Below are 12,643 nucleotides of genomic sequence, written 5' to 3' on the forward strand. Positions count from 1 at the left end.
CGAGTCCGCACGCACGAGGTCGAGGTCTTGCCCTGAAAATTCATTTTCAGGGCAAGACCCCATTTGAAAAGGATGCCCAGTTTGACATGCATAGGCTACTGACCCCCATTTAATGCCATTGGCCCACGGGCCGCCTATTGGGGAACCCTGCAGTACACACACATATCTCACAGTTTACTGATCTGCTTTGTCTGGTATTGGTTTACTGTCGCCTTACAGTTTTATTTTTGAGAGCCCCTCCTATATACAGGTTTAATGTTTGTCTTTAGTTCAATGTTTGTTTAAAAAAAATCACACCCGTGTGAACTGAGTGGTGCAGTGACGTCACACACTAACCATAGCAACCATGCTCGTTTTTTTGGTACGAACAAACACGGGTACAAAGCCAGTTGTTGGAGGGGTTTGCACCACTCAAAAAAAAAACGCCATTGACAATGAAGGGAAAATGTACTTCATCTTGTCCCTAACACAAACATTAAATGCCATTAACAATAAAGCGAATTTAATGTTTGTGTTGGCACCGTTTGTTTTACATCACCATTACATCACCTAATCAACATGAGTTAGACTTCAATATATTAGCGGCTCTCACTTCACACAGGTGTGATCTTTCCTCATTAGATCACCAAGAAATCAGGACTCCATTGCACTCCCAGGACATAATTTATTATTGACTTACTGTGTTTAATCTAAAATATTAAATAAATCACACCCGTGTGAAGTGAGGGGCGCCCTTATCATCATACATCATCTCTAGCGCCCCTCCTATGTCATAAATGAATGAGCAATAACATTTGCATTCCTCTCTTTCTCACAGTTTAACTTTGCGAACGTGAAGTTCCGGCAGTTTCAGAAGGAGCGTTTCATCATAACCAACGACGGCCAAGTCCCTTGTCACTTTGCCTTCATCCCCAAACCCAACGACCCACAGTATTGCAAGCCTTGGCTCCGTGCTGAGCCCAGCGAAGGCTTTTTAGAGCCCAGTGAGTACTTTTTCATCCTAATGAGCCCTCGCCTCTGTCCTCTGCCTTGTCTCGGTGAGCGCTCTAGCCAGTTCATTTTTTTTATTTTTTATTTAATGTATTTTTTTGTGGCTTTCGCCTTTATTTTATATATTTTATGGAGGGACAGACAGGCTGAAATGGGGAGAGAGATGGGGGGGGGGGGGAGACATGCAGTAAAGGCCGTCGGGATCGGGAGTCGAACCCGCGGCACACTGCCATTGCCAGCCAAGGTGCCTGGACCACTGAGCCATGGCCCAGGCCATAGCCAGTTCACAGTTGATATTATTATTATTATTGTTGAGTGGACACACACACACAAGTCTAATGCCAATTTTGGTGAAATCTCTTCTAGACAACTTTGTCCTATGCACATTGTGCCTCTGGGTTGTAGCTCTGGGTAACGTTGAGGCATTGTAGTTGATAATCACTCAGTAAGGTGAGATACTCACCTTACTGAGTGAGGGGGGGGGGGGGTCCCTGGAACAACATATTTTCAGAAGGGGATCCGTGGACAATTACATATATCATTTTTGGGGTCCTTGACATGAAATAGTTTGAGCACCACTGACATAGAAACATAGGTTTTTTCAGAAACAAATTCATGATTTAGAAGACATTTTTTTTAAATGTCGACGTCGGGCCTAAACGGGCTAAACATCTTTGATCTGGCCATCGGAGCTTGTTTCGATTCACTTCTTCTTCCCCCTCCTCCTCCTCATAACAGCCGAGACCCTGGAGATCTACCTGGAGGTGTACGTCAGCAAGGACTCGGTCACGCTGCTCAACTCCGGGGAGGACTCCATAGAAGACATCCTGGTGCTGCACCTGGACCGCGGCAAGGATTACTTCATCACCATCTCCGGCAACTACCAGCCCAGCTGCTTCGGCACCTCCCTGGAGACGCTGTGTCGTATGAAGAAGCCCATCAGAGAGATCCCCATCACCAAGCTCATTGACCTGGTGAGAGCCTTTAACGCCCTTGTACTGCAGCGCGGTTAACCCATTTTGGCCTGACCTCGAAATTTAAAAAGATTCTTCTAAATCCTCCAGTTTTCTGAAATAAATATTTTCACGATTTTTCAAAAATAGCAGACCTAGGGTAGGTACCATCACAAAAACATGCAGTAATCCTGGTCTCTAAACAAACTGCCTCCCCCTGGCCAGCCGGGGCGCCTGATGGAGGGGAAAGGAACTGGTTGGAATAACGTGTTCCTTCCACGCGCTATGTCCAACCAGGGAAACCACGTGTAAAGGAGCAACTTGGACACTCAGGCATGAAGGAAGCATGAGTTCAAGTCCGTTGCTCTCCCCATGTCCCCCATATATGGGGACTAGGTTGGCGGAGGGTGTGTAGAGCCCAGGGTCACATTAGATAATACACAGGGGTGAAAAATGGGTTACAAAATCGAGGGATAAAAAAATAAAAGCTATGAGCTTGTAGATCTGCTATTTTTCAATAGCTAAAGCATAACATAATGCTAACACCAAAAGGGGTTCCCGCCCAAAATGGGTTAAAACACATACAACGCCATGGCGTGTCGGATAGGGATTGGCACTGTGTGTGCAGAATGGTTACTAGTGCATGTACCCTCTGTTGAATGTGTCTACAACAGAGGAATCATACTTTAAAATGTTACACTCCTTAAAACACATACAACGCCACGGCGTGTCGGATAGGATTGGCAGTGTGTGTGCAGAATGGTTACTAGTGCATGTACCCTCTGTTGAATGTGTCTACAACAGAGGAATCGTACTTTAAAATGTTACACTCCTTAACCCATTTTGGCCTGACCTCGAAATTTAAAAAAATTCTTCTAAATCCTCCAGTTTTCTGAAATCAATATTTTCACGATTTTTCAAAAATAGCAGACCTACAAGCTCGTAGCGCGCCACTCGGTGGCGCGCTATGAGCTTGTAGGTCTGCTATTTTTCAATAGCTAAAGTATAACGTAATGCTTAAAACACCAAAAGGGGTACCCGCCCCAAAATGGGTTAATCGTGAGAATCGAAAAGAAGTGCGAGTCGGTCTATTCCTCTTATCCATACAGAAATCCAGTTTCTGCACTATTCACTACGGCACATGTGAGGGCTTGTTCACACCCTCAGGGTAAACTAAGCCAAAGAACAAGTCTATATTTATAGAAACAGTGTTTCAACCTGTGTCTTAAGTAGCATGTGGAATGAGGAAGTGGCAACCAGCGTATGAGAAGGGGTTTCCTTAAGGAGTTGGGAGAACTTGACTTAAGGTTCAGACTTTGGCATGTTGCATATACAGTAGCACTAGCATACAGTTATTGCATATTCTCCACACGTATGTCTCCACACGCCTGTCTTCTCCCACATCGCAAATTTCAAAGATTTACTCTCAATCATCATCATCGCAGTGATTTCTCATTTTCTGCTTTCACCCTTTCCATTCACCCTGCTGAACTGGTGTGTTTCGGAGAAATTATTTACGCTACCGGCATGCCATAATCTAACCTGCTTCTCTGATTCTATGTTTCATGCACAATACGATCTACTTAGTTCTCTCTCCTATTGTTTTTCCTTCATCGTCCTTCTCATTCCTTTTCCAACTCTTCACTGTGGTTGCGGGGCTGCTTTGGTGTTCAGGGAGAGGACAGCTTCACAGAAAAGGTAAAATCACATGTGCAAGTATTCAGGCGACCGGCTTTACCCATTACACGGGCAATGCAACCCTGCTCTTATCGGCTTAGAATGATTTTCGTCAACTCATTTTTTTCCTACTTTTTTTTTTTTTTCTGAGAGCGGTGAATTGGTTTTGGTCGTTGTTCAAATCAGTTACATAGGGTGTTTTATTGCCATCGCTGTACTGCTCCGTGGTCCTCAGTTTTTAACCCATGACGTAAAAAAAGAAAAAGTCTTCTAAATCCTGACAGTTTTCTGAAAAACTACAGTATGTTTCTATATCAGTGGTGCTCAATATTTCATGTCAAGGACCCCAAAAATGATATGTATTTGGCCGCCGACCCCCATCTGAAAATATGTTGTTCCAGGAACCCCTCAGAAGCAAAGATTTGAGTTAAAAAATGTTCGCTCTGAAAGAATATATATTCAAAGATTTGTGCCGCATTTTCACGATTTCTCAAAAATAGCAGGCCTACAAGCTCGTAGCGCGGCACTCTGTGCCACGCTATGAGCTTGTAGATCTAAAGTATCTAAATTATAACATAATGCTTAAAACACAAAGGGGTTCCCGCCCCAAAATGGGTTAATTGATACATGGTGGCTATATAAGCCGACATAACTGGAAAAACTCCATTAATCCTGTCAAAAGCCGGGAATTATAATGTTATATAAGTATAAATCCGGCATAATCCATGCAGGAAGTCTCAGAACACCAGCCTACAAGTCATACAAGTTCAGACTCCCTTGTCCGTAGACTGCACACACATGTTTTTTTGTATGTATGGATCACCACTCATCACATCTATATGACACGCACACACGCACACGCAGACAGAGAATCTCATTTCACAGCAGGTTTACCGTCACTGCACAGCAGCGCCCTGTGCACATGCGATTAACCCATTTTGACCTGAGATCAGATTCTAAAAATGTCTTCTACATCCTGACAGTTTTCTGAAAAAGCTATGTTTCCATGTCAGTCGTTCTTCGATTTTTCAAAAATAGCAGACCTACAAGCTCAGGGGCGGCTGTGGCTCAGGAGGTAGAGCAGGTCGTCCAATGATCCATGGGTCGGCGGTTCGAATCCCGGCTCCTCCTGTCTACATGTCGAAGTGTCCTTGTATTGGGCAAGACACTAAACCCCAAATTGCTCCCGATGTGCTGGTTGGTACCTTGCATGGCTTCCGCCGCAATCGGTGTATGAATGTGTGTGTGAATGGGTGAATGTAATGCACAATCTATGTAAAGCGCCTTGGATAAAGGCGCTATATGAATGCACCATTTACCATTTACCATTTTGTAGATCTGCTATTTTTCAATAGCTAAAGCATAACATAAATGCTGACACCAACAGGGGTTCCCGCCCAAAATGGGTTAAGGCTAATGAAAAGCCTTGGGGACTGTTCAGCTAAACCCAAACGGCCCACATTAAGCCTAAATCCTCTCCTGCCGTCCATAACTCAGCCCCTCACTGGCCTGTGAAACCGAATCTCTGCATGGGTAAACTTGCTTCTAAATTGCCACTTAAGAAAACTAGCCTCCATTTTTTTTACCGTTCTCCGATGATACCACCACGCATACCGGTATACTATATGAATATTGAATACCACTTCCTAATTTGGTCTGTTTCCTCGCTGTGCCATACCGTGCCTGGCTTTAATCCATTTTGGGGCGGGAACCCCTGTTGGTGTTTTAAGCATTATGTTATAATTTAGCTATTGAAAAATAGCAGATCTAGAAGCTCATAGCGCGGCACCGAGTGCCGCGCTATGAACTTATAGATCTGCTATTTTTAAAAAATCGTGAAAATGTGCCTCAAATCTTTGAATATATAGTCTTTCAGAGTTTCAGTTTTTTAACTCAAATCTTTGCTTCTGGGGGGTTCCTGGAACAACAAATTTTCAGATGGGGGGTCGGCGGCATATTACATATACATTTTGGGGTCCCTGACATGAAATATTGAGAACCACTGATATAGAAACATGAGGTTTTTCAGAAAAAAAGACATTTTAAAAAGACATATTTTTTTATTTTTTTCGATGTCAGGCCTAAGTGGGTTAACGAACAGCATCACTTGTTCCTTCTGCAACACTCCAAGTACATCTGTGGTCCTTTTAGCTCTGCAGGCCATCACTGGTCTCTCACTCTAGTTTCCCCCGTCCGTCTGTCTGTGTGTGTGTGTAAGTAAGCCTGCTGCTATGAGGTTTATTTTGGGCCCCACTCTCTTGAGTTCCCAGGGATCCATTTGCAGAGACAGAACGTGATATCCAGCAGCTCACAGTGAAATGGCTCCCTGCCAAGTCCCCAGACCCCACAGATAATCCGGCCATCCTCGCTGACCTCACCACTAATGGATGAAATGTGCAGTGCCATTCATAATTGTCTTAGTGGTCTCTGTTACAGTTTGATGACGTTTAACCCATTTAGGTCTGACCTCGAAATTTAAAAAAGAATCTTCTAAATCCTCCAGTTTTCTGAAATAAATATTTTCACGGTTTTAAAAAAATAGCAGACCTACAAGTTCGTAGCGCGCCACTCGGTGGCGCGCTATGAGCTTGTAGATCTGCTATTTTTAAATAGCTAAATTACAACATAATGTTTAAAACACCAAAAGGGGTTAATGTCTTTACCTGTCCATTGGATCTCGGGGGAAATAATCGAATCGGTTCTTAAATCTTCCCTAGAATTTGTTAAATTCCAATATCCAAGTGTATCGTCTTGAGTTTATTTTATTTTTCTATATTGAATACAGGAGAGTATTTATCTCTCATAGTCATATGCCTTATGCAAACAAATGCAACAGAGAGAGGTGTGCATAATTGAGTGACATTTGTATTTGTATTTATTTATTCAGCACAATATAAAAAACAACACAGTGAACATATAAATATAAGAGGGGTAAAGTGCTAGGCTGAGGCAAAAAAGCCCAAGGGGCTTATACGAGGCCTCTACCTATGTAAATCAAAAATGAAACATTGTACAAGAGATATAGAACATCCATGGCTCATCACTGACATTTGACAAACAAAATGCATGTCAGATATTGACTTAGATCAAATATATATATAGTTTCATGGCCTTGTGTTGTGATTTGAAGATGATACATACTGTTATTGCTGACAGAGGGACACACATCCACAGACAGACAGACAGACAGACAGACAGCCTCTTTTCAATAGGTTTCAAGGTTTACTAATATGCCAGTGCTTCTCGTAAAAATAAACGTCATTGTAAAGTCTGCTGGCTGTGTTTGTACCATCAGGAGAGGACCACCATGGTGAACTTCTTGATGGAGAGTGCTGGGACAGAGGACAAACCTCTGAAGATCCCCAAAGAGGTTTGGCTTCTGGTCAACCACCTCTTCACCAAGTCCTGTCAACAGGTGAGAAGGTTTTGGAGTGATTATCTCAATGATCATCATTATTATTTAGGAATGCTAAATCTTGTAGAAGTAGCATGCTCTGGAACAGCTAGTGACCAATGCTAGGCTACACACCGGAGGATTTTGTAAAAGCGTGGGAGCCCACGGACTTAATTTGAACAGATTTAACTGACTTTTCATATTTTAACTGCAAGAAGGCGCACACCAGACAGTTCAGTCAAAATGCATGACCACACCCTTAGTCTAGGGTAAGTCACGTTGGTGGCTGACGATTACAATTAGCTGTCAACATGCCATCCCGTTGTGTGATAAAGGTGCTTGAAGGCACTGCGCTAAATGTTTCTCTGCTCATTGCCTATGTTTTTTGTGTGTGTGCATGTGTGTGTGTGTGTGTGTGTGTGCGTGTGCGCGCGTGCCATCTAGGAGGACCTGTTCCAGATCCCAGGCCTACAGGAGGAGCTGCAGAGTATAATCGACTGCCTGGACACCAGCATCCCAGACTCCATCCGTATCCTTGCACACAAAGGCAGCCCCATTGGCCCAGATTCACAGAGGCCACGATGGAACATGTGACACTGTCATTGAAATGACACAGATACTAAGTTACAGCCATACAGTACATGAGCTGCTTCCAAATAATATCTTAATAATAACAATTGTTTTTATATATATATAGAGTTTGAAGTCGATCCTTCTTTTTTTTTTAAAGATATTTTTTTTGGCTTTTTCTGCCTTTATTGATAGGTTGAAATTTAGACTGACAGGAAAATGGGGAGAGAGATGGGGGGGGGGGGGGGGGGGGGGGTGAACCCGCGGCACGCCGTCAGGCTGGCTTAGCAGCCTAGGTGCCCAGACGGTTGAGCTAACCACCCAGGGCCGAAGACGATCCTTCTGACAGTTCTCAAGATAAGTGAGCTACGGACGGACAGTCGATCCATTTTGTGCAGTTTGTTTTATGCCATAGTTATCTGTTAATAAATGAATGGACACTCACACACACACACACACACACACACACACACACACACACACATACACGCACATGCAGCAGGATGGTGTTTTCCCTAACGGTATGTGTAGCTGGATGTAACCACTCGGTGGCGGAGGCTCTGCTGATCTTCCTGGAGGCCTTGCCGGAGCCTGTAGTGTGTTATGAACTATACCAGCACTGCCTGGACTGCTCGCATGACAGTCGCCTCTGCAAGAAGGTGCACACACTTCTCCGTCCATCTCTGTCACTTGATTTAACCCATTTTGACCATTTTGAGGCCGATTCTAAAAAAAAAAAAAAAGGCTTATAAGTTTCCTTCTAAAACTAAGTTTTTATGTCACTTGTGCTCAACCTTTTTCATGTCAAGGACCCACAGAATTATCTGTATTTGGCCGACCGTCCCCCCATCGGAAAATATGTGGTTCCAGGGACTCCCCCCAGAAGCAAAGATTTGAGTTAAAAACGTTCGCTGTGAAAGAATATACTGTATATTCAAAGATTTGCGCCAAATTAAAAAAAAAATGGCATATCTACAAGCTCGTAGCGCGGCACTCGGTGCCGCGCTATGAGCTTGTAGTTCTGCTATTTTTCAATAGCTAAAGTATAAAATAACGCTTAAAACACAAAGGGGTTCCCGTTTTGAATGGCTTAATTCTACTAGTAAAGTAGTTATTTCTACTTTGAATTCAGTGTATAGTTTTTATGATGTTGAGAATGACAAGGAACTAAGGAAGGGTACCGTATAGTTGAGAGAGAGTGCCACTGCCTCTCGGATTCAGCACTTTGCCAGGATCACACTGTGCCATGTGTGTGTGTGTGTGTGTGTGTGTATTGTAATCGATTGTAATCAATTTTAGTTGCATATTAATTGTTTCTCTCTGTTCTGCGATGAACGACAGCTGATCTCCCAGTTGCCTCGCGCTCACCGCAATGTGTTTCGCTACTTAATGGCCTTTCTGAGGGAGCTGCTGAAGCACTCTGCCAACAACAACCTAACTGCCAGCCTCATCGGTAGGTACTCTGAGCTGCCAGTACTGCCTTGTTGTTCTTTTGATTTGTTCGGGGTGGGATGATTTGATTTGATTTCTTACAGGGAATAATTAATCCACAACATGGACATGTGGACATGGACATAACGCTTTGTGTGCCCACACAACACTTTTTTATTTAAAAAACAAAAACAAATTTTTTTGCAAAGACGTCCACAGACGTCTTGGGTACTACATACGGGACGTTTCCCAGGACGTCTGTGGACGTCTTGGGCACACAACCTGTTTTAACAATGAGCTGCTCCACTGGGGCAGGTTGTGTTTTTTTCAAGTTTCCTGCTAAATGAAACCACCCCTGACAGTTGTTGAGAGAAAAGCAGCCATTATTTATTCACTTTCCACGGCCCAGATTTGTCAGCCAGTCTGGGGATTTGTACCAGTAACCTTTTGATCGCAAGCCCCCCGTCTTTCTTTTTTTTTTTTTTTTTTTTTGCCCATCGCTGGCACACATCCTGTACAAACGTGACCCTATTTGTGACCAGATTTGACTGAAAGACTGCCATCGCGCAAATTCCAGCTTTTCACTGGAATTTGCCTGATCAGGAGAAAAACGTATTATTATTATTATTTTTTTTAAATGAGTTAATAGCATATGCAGACTCTTCACATACTAGAGCATGTCTGAAATAAGTGTCAGAGCTGAAATCGACATGTAAATATGAAATAAATGCTTAAACATGTAGCTAGGTGTAATGTTAGAGACCACAGAAGTGAACCTTTCAAGCCTGTTTTCTCAACTCGCTGTTTTCTGACATTACTCTATAAGCCATATCTCCAAAACTGGTGGGTCAAACTGAACAACCAATCCAATATGTCAATTTGAAGCTATGATTCCCTGCTTTCATATGACATGAAAAAACGAAAATTCAAAAAAATCCAATGGCAGTCCCTCAGTCAAATCTAGTCACATTTGTGTTTCACTAATTGACGTAACAATCTGTATGTTTTCATGAACAAATACAAACACATACATACTTCTATCTCATGTTCTCTTTCAGCTACCCTGTTTGCCAGCCTTCTCATCCGGCCACCGCCCAACATGGTGGGCAGACAGTCGTCGCAGGACCGGCAGAGGGCCAATGACTTTATCCTAGGTTTCATCATGGCGGGAGACGAGGAGTAACGGGGGACACGGGTCACGTAATGGGGGGTCTGGAGGTCGAAGGCCTTGAGAAAAGGCCTCTGGGATTCGTCACGGCGCCCATCATTCCCCTTGGTACTTGTCAGTCATTGGAGACCGATGCAGGTGTTTTGCACCTGCTAGCTTACTTCATACTTCATGTTAATGTTACCCCAGACTGGTCACCTGACCAAGACCCAGAGCTTCGATTCTGGCGGTTTTGGTCATACCTGTGAAATACTTTGAACTGATGCTGAAGCACCTTTTGCAGACCGATGAGGATCCAGACTTGTTGGTGTCCTCCCTCTACCCTCTGACCCCCGACTTATCGTAGGTGCTCATGCCAAAATAACCCCTTTTAGTGAATGGTTTTGAATCTAAGAACCGTATGTATCCGTAGATGCTTTAGTGAATGACTTGTATCACACTAAACAAAGGAAACGTGCATCGTTGGAGCTATACTTCAAGGGACTTATTGCACTTTCAGAAAACCGGAGGTTCAGCGTCACACGCGAGAAAAACAAAAGACCTCTTGAGAACATGAGTGAAATGGGATGATTGACTTGAGAAGAAAAACACCAAGGATGATCACCTTTTTTTAACGAGGTGAAATATTGACAATCGGGCCATATGGGAACAGTCATACTTTAGAGGCCATAATGTAAATGTGTGAGGATTTTCAGTGGACAGAATCCACTGTAGGTTAACTGATGTTATTTATATATGTTTGTTTGATCAGACGTTGGCATCATGTTCAATGGTTTCGTTTCCCCAATGAGCGTGTTCTTATTTTCACCCTCACCATTTCTGACATGCTTCTACACTAGCCTTGTTCCGTAAAAGTCCATAGTTGTAAAATGTTTGCTGTGATTCCGTGTAGCTTTTCAGTGCTTACAATGAATTACAAAACAAAGTCTCGCTAAAGACACTAACTTCGCGGTCAACCGGAATGGTGAAAGAGCCCCCCCCCCCCCACCCCACTGTGGTCTTTGTGATGTCTTAACCGGTGTAATATAGTGTTCCCGTTGACTTCTTTGGCGTGTTCTTCTGTCTTCTCATGGCTCTTACAATGACTAAGTGGATGGTGCAAGTTATGTACCGCTATGTCTTGGGTGTCTACATGTGTGCATCCTGTATGTACAGTATGGCATATGGCAGGGTTCCCCAATAGGCGGCCCGCGGGCCATTTGCGGCCCGCGGAGCGCCCCCTTGTGGCCCCTAGAAGAATTAAAAAAACAAAAGTTTTTTTTTTTTTTTTTTTTTTTTAAAGGGGGGTCCCAGATATAAATGGTTTTAAACCTCGATCAAAATATGGCCCATGAGGAAAATTAATTGGGGAACCCTGGCATATGGGTTGTACTGTCCATATCTTGATGTGTTTTACAGGCTACTCCTGGTGTGTCGCTGTCATTTTGTCACATTGTTTTTATTATGGGCCTGCATAATGCCAAGTCTGCTGTATAGCTTTGTATGATGCAGTGCAATTAATGGTTCGTTACTCGACAGGACACCACCTGCTTTTGTACACCTTTCATCTTTTTGTGCCACGGAGTAAATACTTACCTTTTTTGTTTGTTTTTTTCATTCGCGCTGGTATGGAATATAAGCAACTAAATGAACACTACATTTTCACCTTTTTGCTTTTCAGACCTCATAACATGCTTAATAATGTATCTGTTACGTGACACTAGTCTCCTGCGCGCCGTATCTTCTGCCAACTCCTGAAAAACCTACAAGTTTACTTTATGAGACACTACTACAGCATCTCTGTCGGTTAAAAGAAATCTCTCTTTGGGTACAATGGGAAGACATTTTGTTTGTGACAATTATGGAAATGTGGATCATTTTGCTTATTTTGTCTCATGTAAAACTAAAGCAGCTGTTAGACTTAAGTGCTGGCTAAACTTTGCCTAAAGGTGACGGTACCTCAAAGGACAGGTTTGTGATGGGTACGAATTCTGCAAATTTTGCATGAGTAGTACTAGAACAGCTACTCAATAATTATATAGTCAGAAAATCTTTTGTTCTACATCTTGAAGGAAGTGTTGTCCCTATAGACCATATTCACACGGCATCCATTTAGGTCTCACTTCATACTTGGGGGGGGGGGGGGGGCTGGGATACAGTAAAGGGGCCACTTTGTGAATACGCTCTATGCCTTTTCTTTGTACCAGCTGATGTATTATATAATGGTCATGTCGTTTATTATCATCTCATCTCTTTATGCCTGAGGTTTTGGTCTGTTGTATTAAGTAATGGTACATTATGCAAAGTCAAACTTGCGCACCTGTTGTTTTCAACTTTTAAGATTTTTTGGTACTTTTAATTTATTTAACAGAAATAAAACTATGTACAAAGAGATTGTCGATGCCCGTGACCAATTCTCTCACATCATTCCTGTCATTACAGAAGCCCAGTCAGTGAGCACACCCTCTTTGAGCGTCTCTG

General features: G+C 43.0%; 1 protein-coding gene across 3 annotated transcripts in view; it reads left to right on the forward strand.

Moving 5' to 3' along the window:
• The window catches only part of ocrl (OCRL inositol polyphosphate-5-phosphatase), a 36,991-nt gene extending 24,435 nt beyond the window's left edge, over positions 1–12,556 (forward strand). For 2 of the 3 annotated variants that reach the window (XM_079508230.1, XM_079508229.1), the window contains exons 17-24: positions 818–983; positions 1,729–1,964; positions 3,618–3,641; positions 6,919–7,035; positions 7,459–7,543; positions 8,116–8,243; positions 8,926–9,037; positions 10,074–12,556. In XM_079508230.1, the coding sequence (XP_079364356.1) occupies positions 818–983; positions 1,729–1,964; positions 3,618–3,641; positions 6,919–7,035; positions 7,459–7,543; positions 8,116–8,243; positions 8,926–9,037; positions 10,074–10,198 (993 nt within the window). In that variant the 3' untranslated portion in view covers positions 10,199–12,556. Of the gene's footprint in view, positions 1–817; positions 984–1,728; positions 1,965–3,617; positions 3,642–6,915; positions 7,036–7,458; positions 7,544–8,115; positions 8,244–8,925; positions 9,038–10,073 lie in introns of all 3 variants that reach the window. The other variant, XM_079508231.1, reaches the window with a different exon arrangement.
• Positions 12,557–12,643: the final 87 nt, after the last annotated feature.

Source organism: Electrona antarctica (genome assembly GCF_951216825.1).
Source record: "Electrona antarctica genome assembly, chromosome: 1".
Lineage (NCBI taxonomy): Eukaryota > Metazoa > Chordata > Actinopteri > Myctophiformes > Myctophidae > Electrona > Electrona antarctica.